The 15217-nt window shown below is 59.9% G+C and overlaps 1 protein-coding gene across 3 annotated transcripts in view; it reads right to left on the bottom strand.

The window, feature by feature from the left end:
• The window catches only part of NECTIN1 (nectin cell adhesion molecule 1), a 95915-nt gene extending 81110 nt beyond the window's left edge, over window positions 1-14805 (bottom strand). For 2 of the 3 annotated variants that reach the window (XM_090026715.1, XM_090026718.1), the window contains exon 1: window positions 14469-14805. In XM_090026715.1, coding sequence (XP_089882841.1) covers window positions 14469-14529 — 61 coding nt within the window. In that variant the 5' untranslated portion in view covers window positions 14530-14805. The remainder of the gene's footprint in view (window positions 1-14468) is intronic. The other variant, XM_090026716.1, reaches the window with a different exon arrangement.
• Between the last annotated feature and the right edge of the window lie 412 nt (window positions 14806-15217).

The raw sequence follows: 15217 nt of genomic DNA, 5'->3' as shown, positions 1-15217 counted from the left end.
AAAAACTGCCCAGAAACGGACCATCTGCATGTGCCAGTCAGGCCCCCCATTCAGCATTTAAGCCAGTGTTTCACCATAAGCACCTTAAGCTTCCACTAAGATTGCTCACAAACTTAAGGGTAAGCTCCTGCTTAAGTGAACAGGGATGGGCTTAATGGCTTGCTGGAAGTTAAGCATGTCTTTCCATGTTTTGCTGACTTGGGCTCTAATTAAACTCCATGCTGGGGCTCTGACGCCTGCAGCGCCGGTTCCGACTTGTCCCGTTAGCTGGATACAAAATGTGAACAGCCTTGTACGCTTGATGCCATCTCCGAAGGCTTTTTCTCCCCCTGTCGTTTCCCAGTGTCATACGGTGCCCCAGAGCAGAGACAAAAGAGGACTATTCCCTACTTTATGGCTAATTACTATTGGAAATAAAAAAGCAGCTGTGCCCGTTTGGGCTGGGAGCCAGCCCCTTGCCCTCCCTTTCTGGCTCTCACCCCCATATGCTCAGGTTTCTGACACACAGAGATCAAATAACCTATCACTCAAAGGCAAGATACTATCCCCTGTTACTATTCAATACAAACAGCGCTTGGCTTTCCGGATTAAAAGCCAATTAAAGAACTTTGCTTTTCCAGGGGAACGAGAGCTAGCCACCATTGATGTTTGTGCAGCTTTTGTTGCTTTTGGCAAGGTGTTTCCTCCTCTCCCCCCACCAAGTGCTATCGATGAACCGCTTTTGGATCCAATCAATCTTCCTCCAAACATTTTGGGATTCCCACCTGCTGCAGGATGCACATCTGCAAACTACAGTTCTCTTCCTGGGGGACGGTTTCTCCCACTTAACTCGGTAAATGATGGTTCTGGGTTCAGCTTGATGTTCTCCGGCAAACCTCGGAGGCAAGGGAAGCGATAGCAGGCATTTCAAAGCTGCATTTGAATAGACGGGCAGGTCCTGAGTCTCTGAAGGAGCTGGCAGGTGAGGGGAAAGCATCAAAACCAAGCAGACTGATGCTTGCCAACATGTTGTACTTGGGATATTAGTCATCAAGAGAAGGGCATTTCCTTGGGAGACAGGAACAGGGATGAATCTCTCTGGTCACAACAGCCCTAATGGCCTTTACTCCCTTCCTGCACTGGAAGGGAAGGATGCATGTGGCTTTAAGCCATCTTTGCACCCCCTCATGCTTCACCAGGCCCTGCCCAGCCTCCGGGAAGTCAATCTAGCCCCAAGGCTGCTCTCATTCACCCTGCGGTTCCCACGGCCCTCCCATGCCCCAGCATGTCTCCGCTCCACCCCAGCCCCCCAACGGGTTCGGGCATTCAGAGCTGGGATTCCCAGCACTGGGGCAAGGCTGGAAGATGGGAAGCCCCGAGCACAGCGGGGCTCCAGGACTGACGGTGGACAGTACATAATCTATGGATGGAGACCAGGGTCGTCTCCAGCTGCCCTCTGCCAGTGTCTGGGCAGATTCCCATTCAGGCTCTCAGGAAGGTGCCCCGTGTAGCTGCAAGCACCTGCCAGATCACAGCCACTCCATGCTTCCTCTCTCCCTTGCTTCTTGAAACTGCTTGCACTTGGCTTGCTAAAGATAATTATCTACATAAAGAGACAGCAGAGAGCCAGTGCCACCAGGCTCAGCTTCTCTTCGAGGCTTGTTTTGAACAGAAATATAACCCTGGGTCTAACAGGCGACTTGAAATTCAAACCGGGCAGCCAAGCGGCTGGCCCCTGCTCTCTGTTACACTCAGGCCGACGGGTCAGTGAACCCACCCCAGCGTGGCCTGCCCTGTCCGGGCTCTCGGCTGGTCCAGAGATGAGACAGCAACCTCATCGTAGGGCAGGGACCAAGCTACCCCTCCACCACCTGGGGCAGTTTTTGGAGGCACCTTTCCTGCAAGGTGTGGCATGGCCATAGGAGATGCAAAGCATAGGTATACAGGGAAGCAAGGAAGGGGGTATTGCCAGAAGCTCAGCTTTGCTTTTGCTCCTCCGTAAAGGGGGTGCAGGGGCCAGACCCCCAGCATCCAGGCAGCAGGAGTGCTGGGAAGGCAGGAGGCCGCCATGCAGGGCGCCGGGTTGGGAAGCCTGGCTCTGGCTCTGGCTCTGGCTCTGGCTCTGGCTCTGGATGCAAGGGAGGAGGACGGGGAGGGCAGCAGGAGGCAGGGACACAGGGAGGAGGGAAGGGAAGGGGCTGCCTCCAGGACCCTCCCTCTCCCACCGCTTCCGCCCAGGAAGGAGGAGACCTTTCCCTGCACTTTTTTTTCCCAGCATCCCCCTGGCCGGCGCTCACTAAACCTCTGTCTCAAGCCACTCCGTCGCTATGGCAACGGGCCGAAAAGGAACAGATGGTCTTGACGAGCCAAATTCCAATTAAAAAGGGAGCGGGGAGCTGATGGGTCTGAGGCCGGGGTGGAAAAGGGGGTGCCGACGGGCGAGGTACTCCTGCAGCACAGGCCCCTGCCCCGCCTGTGTCCGCAGGACGGGGGACCCTTGGAAACCTCCTGCCTGGCTGGGTGTGAAATGGAGACGGGGCCGGCAGTGCGGGCAGGGACCCCGGTCCCTCCGTGCAGCCCGGATCCGGGCATCTCGGAGTGGTCCTCGGGCTTTGGGAAAAGCCAGAGTGTGCAGGAGGGTCCCGGGGCACTAACCCCCCCCCCTGTATTTACCCCTGACCCCACTCGCCCCTTCCAGGATCCAGGGCGGTGGCCTCTCAGCTCATCTCAGAGCTGGACACCAGAGAGCCCGCGCCTGGCGATCGCTGCTCGGCGCCTGAGTCCGGGGGGATCTGCTAGAGCAGATGGGGGCTGGGGCTCAGGGATAAAGCCGGCTCCTAATCCCTCCGGGGATTAACTGCCTGCCTGTCCGTGAGAGGCAGGGAGCGGTGTGCATCAGAGCAGGCAAAGCCAAGCGGTAACTAGACCTGCTTCGGACTCACCACCCCGCTTCGGCCCCCACCACCCCAGCGTGGGCAGGACCCGGTCCCGACTGTTCCTAGCGGCCGGGCTGTGCCCCAGACCTGGGCGCATTTCACGCCTGGGCAAAGCGGATCCGCACGGAACGGGTCCCTAAAGTCGCCCCTACCCCGTACGCATGGTGGTAGGGGGCTAACACCACTATGCACGCCGGAGAGCACCGACGCCCCAGACTGCGCAGAGGCACCAGCCCCAGCCTCTCCCGAAGGAGCCAGGGCAATGCTCCCCTTCCAGGGCCGCCACTCGGCAGCCTCCAGGGTCATCCAGCCCTAGACAAGGTCGTCACCTTGGAGCGCTCCAGTCTGCTCCGGCCCTCCCCGCAGCTTGCCAAGCAAGGCCTGCGAGTGCTAGACGGCAGCACCGCACCACGCCTAGGGGCACTTGGCCCATCCAGAGCCGTTCCCTGTCTCTAACCCCAGGTAACGGTTCAGGGCCTAACCTGAACAGCCCTCCTCGGTCCCAGGCAGCCCCGTCCCCTCCAGGCTCCCCGACCTGCCCCAACCTTCATTCTCACCCCTTGCAATGGGATGGAGGGTATTGCATTACCTTGCACCAGCCCCCACAGCCCCCGCATCAGTGCTGGACGCTATGGGCCCATTCATGCCAGCCCCTGTGTTAGCCTGAGACTGGCCTTGGCACCCGGGGTAATGGCCCCAATTGCCTCCTCCGTCTCCACTTGCCGTAGTCTGCATCAAACTCCCCCCATGTTGCTAGAAGCCAGAGGGCAATAAAGCTAATCGCTGCACCCCGCCACCCCTCGCTGCCCTTGGAAGCCAAGCAGCTGCTCCATGGGCCACCCTGACAAAGGGACCCCGCCCCGGGTGCCCACCATTGCCCTCACTTCTTTCACAGCCCTTACCCCCATGCCCTGCACCATCCTGGTGTCTGAGCCCCACCCCACATCAAAGCTGCATCCGTTTGGAGAGGACAGAGGGCTCCAGACCAACAAACCCCCCACGTATCAGCCAGGTTTGCACTGGCATCCAATTCTCCGCAATATCCCCCAGCCTCTCCTGAGGCCATCACTGCTGTCCTGCCCCAGTGCCTTTGCTGCTCCTCTCCTGACAGCCGCCAGCCAGTTCAGGTGCCTGGGTGGGGGGGCAGTCCCAGAGAGATGAAGTGAGTTGCCCAGGGCCATCCATGAAGGCTGTCTTGCTCCACCTGTGCTCTGGCATCACAGCCTGGAGCCCAGTCCACCACAATGAGGGACAGCTGCACCATGGCCTTGCTTAGATGCGGAAAGGAGGAAGGAGCAGGAGGGCAGGAGGAGGAGTCATGCCCCCCGCACATTGCCCTTGCCCTCCTGCTGCCAGGCCCGAGGCCCGCAGCTGCTGTTCCTGGAGCAGGTGCAGCGCCAAGCACTAGGTAACCCCAGCCTGGCCCAGCCTCACTTCCTCACTACCCTGCTCTGGCTCCTTCCTCTCCCCCTGCGTCCAAGCCCCCTCCCTCCTCAGCAACTCTATTAATCCCACAGGCAGGAAGGGGCTCAGCAAGGGCAGGAAAGACAGTTAATATGCCCCGAAACCCATCTGCCAAAGCCTCCCCTGGGTCAAACCTACTCCACCCCTGCATGGCTCCAAGCTGGGATTTTCCCACAGCCCAGAGCCAGCTGCATGTCCATCCCAGGTTTCCTGCCAGGCCAAGGTAGGACATTAAAGGAGGGCAGAGCTGCATGGGCAGCATGCATCTGATCCAGCTGCTGGCTCTGTGCTTTCACCCTCAGCCTCCCTGCACTAATCCCAGGTCCCCGGGGTCCCTGCATTCAGTGCAGCATAGAAACCCTTCACAAACTCCCTGTGGTCTGCAAAGCCCCTTAAGGAGGAGATTCCTAACACTGGCTGTCCTGGCACCTCTGGCCAAGCTCCCTGCAGGCAGAGAAAGCCCAGCTGGGAACGGAGATGGAAGCTGGACTGCCAAGGAGGCTGGCAGTGTCATCCAACCCATGCCAACCTGCCCGGGCCTCAGTAGCTTGGTGGGTCTCTCGTGGGATTCACATTGCTAATCACCCCTGTTTGGTAACTGAGCATAGCATGAGCCTTGAATACATCCATACGCACCCAGAGACACCTCCCAGAGACATAAGGGCCAGCCCCGGACAGCCTCAAGGATAGAGCGGGGCTTCCTCCTGGACTGTGTCAGGGTCACTCCGGTTCCAACTGCAAGGCCCCTGTTCCCTGTGTGCATTGCCGGCTGAAAGCCCCTTTCCCCAACCTCTAACGCCCATCAAATATTTATTCTGAGCCACAGATCAGCCAACTGCAAAGTAACTGCGTGTGAAATCCACAGGCCCTCAGCGGCGCAGTACATGGAGGAGCTGGTGGGGTCCAAAGCCACCCCGGGTGCAATTCCAGCGAAGGCGGCAGCGTGAGAGCTGAAGGCCCAATATTTACATTGACTAAGAAGTATTTGCAAATAATATCTCAGCAAAGCAACTTCCTGGGTGAAGGAACACCCCCACAGGGCACCACCTGCTCCTGGCTGCTCTCCGGAGAGACACTGGTTTTGCAGCTTGTTTATGGTGCACACAGGTCCCCCCACCTGCACTTTGCCCCTTTCTCTCCAGGTGCAGGACAGTGGCACCTGCTGAGATCCAGGTCCCAGGTGCTCCATGAATGCATCCAGGCTGGATGTGAGCAGAGAAAGGAAATGTAACGGATGCTTTCCTGGCTTTGACAGCAGTAAAAAGTGTGAATGACTTGCTCGGGGTCACATGGGGAGACAGTGGCGGAGACATGAACAAAGCCCCAGCCCTTGCCGAGCTCTTGCTCCCCGCGCTGTAACCACGTGCCAATCCGTCGGGTCTGTGTAAAACTGGCCCCGACCCGACGCAAGCTGGAGTGCGGCAGAGGGTGCTGGAGAGACACCGAGCGCCGGGGAGCTATTCCCAGGGAGAGCGGGGGTCGGCCATCGGGAATAAGCAACATCTACTTAAAAGGAATGGATTTTGCGTTGGACTCCAAAGTGCATCTCGAGGCCTTGGATCGATACTGCAGTAAACTGCAAACGGGAGGTTTTCCCTTAGCCACAGTGGGTGCAGCTCAGCAGCCTCTGCTCAAGCCAGTGCCCACCAGGGCTCTCGTCAGCACACCGTGGCTTTGACCTTGAGGGGCAGGGTCCCAAGGGAGCTCTCCCCCCTACCTGCCCCCCCCCCCACCTCATCTGGCTCCACGCTCCAGACCCATGAGGCTAGCATGGCTTTCAGCTTGGACCTGACAAACGCGGTTCAGGTAGGCGCAGAAAAGGCCCCTCCTGGGGATGGCTAGAGATGGGCCCAAGCCTCTGCACTCAAGGGCATTCATCTCTGGAAAGATGCCTGAATCTGGACTGAAACTGGGCCCTCATTTTCCAATCCCGTGCAAGGGCAGCATCCTGCCCTGGGGGCTGCAGCTACAAACCAGCCTGCCCTCATCTCTCCGAAGCCACGTGCATGCTCAGCCCTAGGCCCCAGGGACCCCTGAGGATTGCATTATTGGTTCTCCCCATATAGAAGGGGGATCGATACAGCTGTCAGGCGCTGGCCACATTACCCCTGCTAATTGGTATTACAATAGGCAGACTGCAGCTCTCACTCCATCTCTCTGGTGCTTGTCATAATGTAATCACCATCTCTCTTGCACTCTCTTTATCACAGAGTGTGACGAGAGCAGAGCTGCTAGCAGCTGCGCGGCCTCTGGGGGGGGGTGTCTATCACTCTTGATGGGGCTGGCCACAGAGGGGGTGAGAAGCATGCATCCGCCTTTCCCCTCCTAAATCTGGACTCTGCGATACGGCTCTGGAGGGCTGCACCTCACCCTGGGTCTCTGCCTGGCGATGCTTCCAAGACTGGCATGGCAGGGGTTAATGCAAATAAAGACAATGGTGCTATAATGCATTTTTGGATGGTGCCGAAGTTTAGGAGCGAGGTCTGGGATCAAAGCCACTTCGGGGTTGGCAGGGCAGAAGGCACTGAGCACGCAGAGATCCCCGCTGCATTAGGCACTGTACAAACACAGAGCAAACACCAGCTTCTCCCTCCCTGGGCTTGCTCGCATCTCCCAGCTGCCGCAGCACCAACCCAGCCAGAGAGAGGCCATCTCTGCCACTCCAGCCAATTTATGTTATTTGGGTGCGGGGGACAGATACCCAGCCGGTGATGTGCTGATTGTTATCAACGCAGGGCTGAGTTACCACGAAGAAGATCCGCTGCTCTGTCCACTCTGCTCTCCAGGGGCCAGTCATAAACCGAGCTTAAATAATTACAGTGCCGGGGCCAAGATGCAGCCTCTAATTATTCCTGGGCTCTTGCAAATAAAGGGAATAAATCCTTGGAAGGTGCCAGGCAGGACGGGGCAGAGGGAGGCTCATTTTCCACATCACTTGAAAGCTGCCATTATAAATCTCCCTGAAAGATGCACCTCCCTGGGTGAGCGATATTTTTAAACTCCAGGAAAGAAGGGGAAAGAAAAACCCATTTTGGTATTAACGTTGCAGGCGGAAGCGGTAGTTAAAAACCAGGAGGCATGAGAGAGGATGTTTCTGCCATGGAGAGAGAGGCGAGGGATTTTGCATGCCACAGTAGGACATGGGGGAGATGTTATGTCTGTGGGGTAGCTGGAGGACATCGTGCTCTCAGGAGGACGGCCAGGGTCAGGGATGTGGAGCGGTCACTTCCAGCACACTGGTTCGACTCCTGCCTGCAAGCTCACACCCATTTGCTGGCAGGGGCCCGTTCGGCCTGTGGTAGCAGGCTCTGTGGAGCTCTGAGTGTAATGGAGGCCCCGCGGCGCTGCACAGATCTGTATTGCATGATAGTCCGCGAGACGACCAGCAAGGCAGGACAAAGGGCAGAAGCAGAGAGAGAGGGACTGGCCCAAGGCCACAGAGCAGGACAGTGGCAGAGCTGGGGTGAAATCCAGCTCTTGTGGCTGCCCAGCTAGCACTCTATCCTCTGCTCACAACTGCCCCACAGGGTGTACCGAAGTGGGGCCAGGTCTCAGGTGCACAGGGAGAGAGGCACACAGGGCCCTGCTGCTGCAGGAACCACAGGCACATACCTGAACCCATGCAAATGCACACACAGCTACGCCTGCGACAGGCCCAGACATGCCTGCATTAGTGCAAGCACAGAGATACGAGTGGCCATCAGAAACACAGGTGCTGGGCCACAGGCGTGTGCCTGTACACGCATGCACACACATCTCATCCCTCAATATTCCACGGGGAAAAGCCCTCTAATGCTTCCCGGATAAGCTTTCCCCCCTGTGCTTACGTGGGGCTCGGTAGCCCTGATGCCTCCTATCCTCCCTACCTTCCTTTGGGATGGACTGAAGGCTTTGCCCCTTCTCCACCACATCCATCACCAGCTACGTGCAGCCCAGCCTCTCAGTCACTGTGGCTAAAGCAGACCCAGCTTAACTGTCTGTTTTCATAGCACTTCAACCCACAGCGACTACAACCCAGCTGGACCATGGAGCAAAGGGCTGTGGTCCTGTTCCTATAGGAGGGGTAAGGTAGCAGGACACAGCTGGGAGCTCTTCAGGTCTTTTTCCTGTGGGAATATGCAATGCTTAGCACCTGTCTGGATAGGAACCTCTGCGCTCTCCTGTGACCCTTTTAGCTCCTCCACTTGGGCTAAGGCTCCAGCTCCAGATGTGGCTGCAAGTCCCTGCTGAGAAGCTTTTACCTCCCGGCTGGTCTGCACAGGGGAGCAGAGATGAATTGGCTGCAGCTGTGAAGTTAGCGGGCACCAGATAAACCACCTGTGCAGGGGGCTCTGGCTGGGCTGCAAAGGCACTTTAGTTGGCTGCGGCTTCATCTTTATGCTACGGCCACTTCGCTCCTGAACAGAAGCAGCTGCACAAGGCTTTGCACGTATTAACCCGTGTGCACTGGCTACATGGTTTAGTTAGGCAGACATGCCTTTGCAAAGCCCCCACATCTTTCCCCTCACACCCCTTTCCCAGCAGAGATACTCGGTTCTTACTCCAAGATCCTGGACTAGCATCTGAAGTCCAGCCGGGGAAGCTTAGAGGCAGGGGGAGCTCTGTCCCTGCCATCTGTGTGCAGCCAGTTTGGGCTTAGGGATCAGTTTTGACCCTAAACTGTGCTGATAACAGCCCAGGCTCCTGGGCAGCAGGGAGGTTTGTTTGTGTTGCTCAAGGACGGAGTCGGGATGGTGTTTTGCATTTCCCTATGCTTGGTGCTGGAAGGGGCACTGGCCTGAGCATCCTGGAGATGCATGCAGAAGGCTGGAAAGAGGTGCATCCCCATGCGCCTGGCCTTTTACTGCCCCCCGCCCCATCCAGTGCTTGCTGGCATCTTAGCACTCCTTCTCCAGCCTCTCCCCTGCAACCTACCTGCCCTGCCTTGTGTAGACAATTGGCTTATAGCTCATCCCACATGGAAGGTCCTCAACCCTACGTGCACCAGTTATAATGCCCACCTGCTAAGCTCCACGCCCAGTGATCTGGGCCAATCCGCCTCTGTCGGGACCCGCCAGCCCTGTGGCCTTCCTGCAGGAGAGAAGGAATCCACTCCATCCTTTCATTGGTTACTTCTCCCCCACTGAGTGCCCTGGCCTGTCTCCCAGCTACGGATGGCAGGCAGGGAGAGAGACAGCTCATGGGTAGCAGCATCCAGAGCACGGGAACGCTCCCCCGTGGAGGATGCAGAGGATCTTAAAGACGATGCTCCCAAGCCGGCACAGAGCCTGATCAGTGCATACAAAGCACCGCGATGGGCTCTGCTATGGGTCTGTCTGCCGCGGCTCCAGCCCCCCATGACATCCACGCTACACGGGCCCAGAGAGAACAAGGCTGCTCCTGCTCCGGGGTGGCTGCGTGGCGCTGTGCCCCAGCCCCCTCGCCTGCTGGACAGACACCCCTTTGTGCGGGGAGTCGCTGTCGCCTGGTACCGGGGAAGAAAGGCTGGATGTCAGCCATGAGCAGCAGGATCCCCGGGCTTGCTCTCACAGAGGAGGCGGCTGGAGGCACGTCCCACGAAGGGGTGACAGTGGACTTACGTCGATGGGCCCAGAGGGCAGAATGGGCCCCAGATGCACCAAGCAGCTTGCAAGCCCCCTCCACTCGGGCCGAGGGCCACAGGGAAGCTGTCCGGGGAGGAACGTGAGCTGCCCAGGTGAAGACAGGCTGGGCAGGAGCCAGAGGAAGAGCTGCAGCCACTCTCCAATAAGCAGCGGTGGAGCAAACCTGCCAGCGCCTGCACAGGTGGTCCATATGCCATGCGCCGCTGCATCAATTCAGGACGCAGCTCCCTGGCCTGGGTGCCGCATTTCCACTGTGCCAGGGGCGGGGCTGCCCGCTGGCTGGGGTGGGAGAAGACCCCGCATCCTCTCCCAGCGAAGGCACGCTTGCCAAGGGGGGACACATCCGCGCCTGGAGCACTGCCTCCCCCGCCCATCTGCCTACTGAGGATTCAAAGAGCTGCTGAAAACATCCTCTAGGAGAGCCGGCTCCCAGCCCCTTGTGAAGGGGCAGACAGGGAGCAGCAAGGCTACAGCCCCTTGCCTCTTGTGAGGTCCCGGACAGGTGGCAGAGGGCAAGGGCCAGCAGAAGAAAGGCAGGAGGGGGGTGGAACTGCCCTTCCTCGTGGCATCAGGGAAGGAGGGGCCAAAACCCACAGCCTGCTCACAGCACAGGCTGACCTCCCATCCGGATGCCCATGGCCCACGTGGCCCGGGGAGACAGTGGCAGTGGATGCCGACCCAGGCGCTCCCTTTCCCTGCCCTCTGCGTGCCTGATCTCAGCCATGCAGGGCTGCAAAGCTGCTGTGCCGGAGGGTGCCAGCCTGGGCCAAGCAGCTGCCGCCTACCCAGAGAAGAGTGAGGAAGGCAAAGGCACCGCAGGGAACACGTACAGTACAGACGAGGGCTCGGGTGCCCATGAAAGGGAAAGTAACAGCGGTCTTTGCACCACCGCTCTCACTCCCCACTGCTTACAGGGGCTGGGAGTACGGGAGGTATGCAGACACGGATACACACACACACTATGCTTAGTACACTCCCGAATTCACGGAGAGGGCTGAAAGCCAGCTCCTTGCATACACAAGCAGGCCCTGGCAGCCGCTGATTAACCCTTTCCAAGCCAGCAGCTGCTGAAAGGGGCACCTGTCTGCACAGATGAGCCCATGCTCCTACCCAGTCTCCTCACCGGGATTAAAACCTTCTTCCATGTGGGCTTGTTAGCCCTCCAGAAGGCAAGAGAAAAGCCTGAGCTTAAACCAGTTACCGGCGTCAACAAGATGGATTTATCAAGAGATTCCTTTTCTCAGTTGAATGAGTTTCCATTTGTAAGGGGATCTGGAAGGAGCCTTTCAGCACAGCTCACAAGGCCAGGGTGGGGGGGACCCGACAGGACTTATCTCTGGTGTGGTACAAAGACGGGACAGGGAGACAACAAGCATCTCGACTCCAAGCTGGCCCTGCGTCACTGTGCTCTGGCCTCAGCCAGCCCTGAGCCGGGACTCATCCTCGGGGGATCCGTCCCTGCCTGGAGTCCTCTCCGCTTCTCGCAGCAACAGGCCTTCTGGCCAGGACAGAAAGATGCACAAGCACGCACCACCCCGTGCTCACCAACACGCCTCTGGTGTGCACATGCAAATACACGCACGCACCCGGCTGTGCCCACATGCACTGACGTACCCCTGCCTGTATTCCCACACATGCATGCATGTCTGTATCCACACGCACGTGCACATGGCAGCGTCTCCATGAGCTCTCACTGGGTCCTTGCTGCAAAGGTAGGGGAGGGGCAGGCTCCCCTCCGTAACTACTCAGGGGCTTTTTTCCAGGATCCCCATAAGCTCCACCTCCCTCTCCCATTACGCAACTCCATCCCCTGCTCCTTCCTCCCGGCTTCCTCGAAGCCCTTCACTCCCTGCAGAGCATCTCCAGCACAGGGCAGCGGATGGGGGAAAGCAGTGGGGACCGCCTCATATGGGACAGGAAGGGGACAGATGGCAAAGCCAGGGCCAGCTAGAGGCAGAAACCTCCCCTGGCTCAAAGATGAAGGAAGAGCTTCTCTGGTCTGGAGCAGGACACTTCTCAGGGAAGCCAGCAGCCACGAGCACCTCCCTGCGAACCTGCAGATTCACGCCTGCAGCTCCAGGTGCTGCCTCCCCAGCTCCCTCTCCTCCCGCCTCCGCCCTTCACCCCTGGCCTTCCTGTCTGGCACTGGCTGTGCTGGTGGAGAAGTCCCACCTGCTAATGACTCAGTGCACTCCAAGGGTGATGAGTGGATTTCCCCAAGCTACAGCAGGGTCACGTCACTGTGGCCAGGGCCGCTCCTCCCAGGATCCTCCTCACTCTTCCTATCGCACCTCTGCATCTGGGGTCGGCCCCCACACCCAGCGGCGCCCCATCCAACCAGAGGAGGAGGCAGACAGCCCAGGGTGTTGCCTGCTAAACTCCAGCCTGGGAAGCAGGTCAGTGGAGCCAGCTCTTCTGGTTCCCCTGTGACTCAGCTCTGGCGAGAGCGCTGCCCGGAGCATCAGGCTCAGGGCCCCGGGGCCTCCCTGGAAACGAGGTTGGATCCCAGGGGAAAAAGCCATGCCTGGATCTGACCAGTGCCCACATACATCGTAGGCTGCCCTAGGATTGAGTATCATCACCCCCTTAGCCAGCCTGGCCTCTTCCTAACCCACCCCTCGCTGTCCTCCACATCGACTCACACCCCTGCGGAGTGGACACGCACGATGCTCCCCTGTATCCGGATGGGGCGACTGAGGCCGGAGGAGGTGAAGAGCCTTGCCCTCACGTCAGAAGCAGAGCGAGGACATCCAACCCTGGAGTCTCCAGCCCCTTTTCTAACCATTCGGCTTGGCCGGCTCCCACGCAGGAGCGCACCCGCCGGGCTAGTCGCCACCTGGTCCAACTCCAGCTAGGATGCCCGAGCCGCGCGCCGGCCGGGAGCCCGGTTGGTAGACTCCACCGCAGCAGTGATGCTTAAGGAGGAAATCTCAGCAAAAGACCCCAGTGCAGCTCCAAAAATAGCCCAATCCGGTTGCTGTCACGCCGCAGGAGTGCATAGGGAGAAAAACCACGCAGGCCCCCAAGCCAGATAAGTGAGAGGTTTGCAGGCTTCAGCATTTTAGAAGGTGCTTCATGACATAATTGTTGCTCTTCAGCTCATAGCACGGGCCAGATCCCTTTGGCACCCAACGGAGACATGGTGCTCGGGCACAACTGGCCGATCCTTCTGGAGCCTTGCGAGAGGAAGGCCTTGCTATCTCCCTGGCAAGGAATTTTCCCCTTGAATTGCAACGTAGCGTCCCATTTGAGCTAAGCCCCCAGGTTACTATCAGCTGGACATGACTCAGATACCATCCATCAAGGTCCTTTGAAGTTGGAAAATGCAACATGAAAGCATCACGCATTTCTGCATCGCCTCTCAGCAGAAGATCTCAAACCACCGGACAAGCCAAGGCTCCCAGGCCCCACTGCGAGCTCAGAAAGTGTCACTGCCTCTGCTTGGCAGCTGGGACTTGTCCAAGGTCACACGGGAAACCCGCAGAAACGGAACCCAGATCTCCTCATCCCCAGCCGCCTGCCTCAGCCACGAGACTGCGTGACTGTGCCTCAAACTGCACCAATTTCTACAGCACGCAAACAGATAAAGCGTTCATATTTTTGGGCATGAGCAGATCTGCAAGGACTCTCCACCTCTCAAGATGCTTCAGGATTTCGGGTACCCTCTAGTTTTAAAAAGGCCTGTTCGCATAAACGTCTCTGGAGCCCCACTATCACAGCCTGACACGATACCTGGTAATGGCTCCAGGCGGACAAGAAAGCAGATTTACATGGTAGACTGCAGGCACCCTGAATTGAATCCGTTCTGGGCAATTGAGCAGATTGCATTAAAGACAATTTGCGGAACAGATTTTACAAGGGGCTTTGCTGGGCTTTTATGGGAGGGAACTTTTATTTCCTTATAAGAAAAAGCTAACATTGTCTGAAGAGGGGAGGGGATGCGTTCGGGAGCGGGACAAGGAAAAAAAAAAAAAAAAAAAAAATCAGATGGACCGGACAGGTCTTCCCGGGGCAGGGGGGAGATTCACCGGGCAGCCTGTGCTCGCGGTCCGCCCTGCGAGCTGCCTCCCGGCCAGCCTTTCCAGCAACCACAGGCATTTCTTTCGGGAAGGGGCGGCAGACAAGGGAGCTCCGCACCGATCCCGCAGCACTTCTGTGCTCGAGAAGTCCCCTCTGGGGTCGGGGCTAGGGGAGACCGCTCTCCGGCTCGGCCACCAACCCGCGGGCCATGCCCGCGGCGCGAGCGGGGAGCCCTCTGCCGCCTTCCCCGGCGCATTGTCCTGCCGCGGGCCGGAGGGTCCTGCCTGCAGGGCGCGCGAGTAACTAACAAGCCGGGCTTCGGGGTGGTGGGAGCGAGCGGGCCCCCGCTCCGCTGGGCCGGCGGGCAGGGCGGGGGCTGCCCCGCTGCAGGTGGCACGAAGCGGGGCAGGGCGCACCGGGGCTCCGCAGCAAAGTTTCGGAAAGGCACGGGGCCGGCCTCGCTCACCTGGGAAGAGCGCGGCGGCCAGGACGCAGACGCCGACGCCGAGGGTCCAGCCGGGAGCCATGGAGGAGCGGGGCCGGCCGCCCCGCCAGCCCGGCCGCGCGGCAGCGAGGAGCGGCCCGGAGGCGGCGGCGGGGGCGCGGGCTCCCGGGGCGGTCAGCGCCGCGGCGCCCGGCGGCCGCTCATGCTCAGGCGCTGCCGGCGGGCGGCGGGACGCAGCGCCCCATGCTCCCCTCAGCGCCGCGCTCCCGGAGGCATCGGCTCGGCTCCGCCGCGCGGCAACAATGTGGAGCCGGGCGCCGCTCCCGCCCGCCGCCGCGCCGCGCCGCGCCGCGCCGCGCCCCCCGCCCGCCCCGCTGATGTCAGGCCGCGCCGGAGGGGGAGGGGCCGCCGCTTAACCCCTTCCCGCCCGCCGCCCGCCCGGGCGCGGCCTCCGCCTCCGCCTCCGCCTCGCGCCGGGCCGGGGGGCCGGGCGCCCGCCCGCCCGCGTGGGCCTGTTGGAGCCCGGGGCCGGCACAGCCCCGAGTGCGCGAGCCGACCCGAGGGGCTCTGGAGGGCCGCCTGCCGCCCCCGGCGAGGGCGAGGGCGAGGGCCCGCAGCAGCCAGGCCGCGGTGGTGTCGAGCGCCGCGGGAAGGCGGCAGGAGCAGGTCGACGGCCGGCCGGCAGGCAGGACAGGCCAGGAGCGGTGGGGAAGGAGCGCGGCCGAGGGAGACGGGGAAGCGAGAGGCTCGGAGGCCCTCCGCCCCGCCGA

The sequence above is a fragment of the Crocodylus siamensis genome, chromosome 14 (genome assembly GCF_052110815.1).
Source record: "Crocodylus siamensis isolate JL-2025a chromosome 14, ASM5211081v1, whole genome shotgun sequence".
In the NCBI taxonomy this organism is placed as follows: Eukaryota; Metazoa; Chordata; order Crocodylia; family Crocodylidae; genus Crocodylus; species Crocodylus siamensis.
The sequence above is the reverse complement of the archived record's forward strand: the minus strand, read 5'-3'. Positions and strand labels throughout refer to the sequence as shown.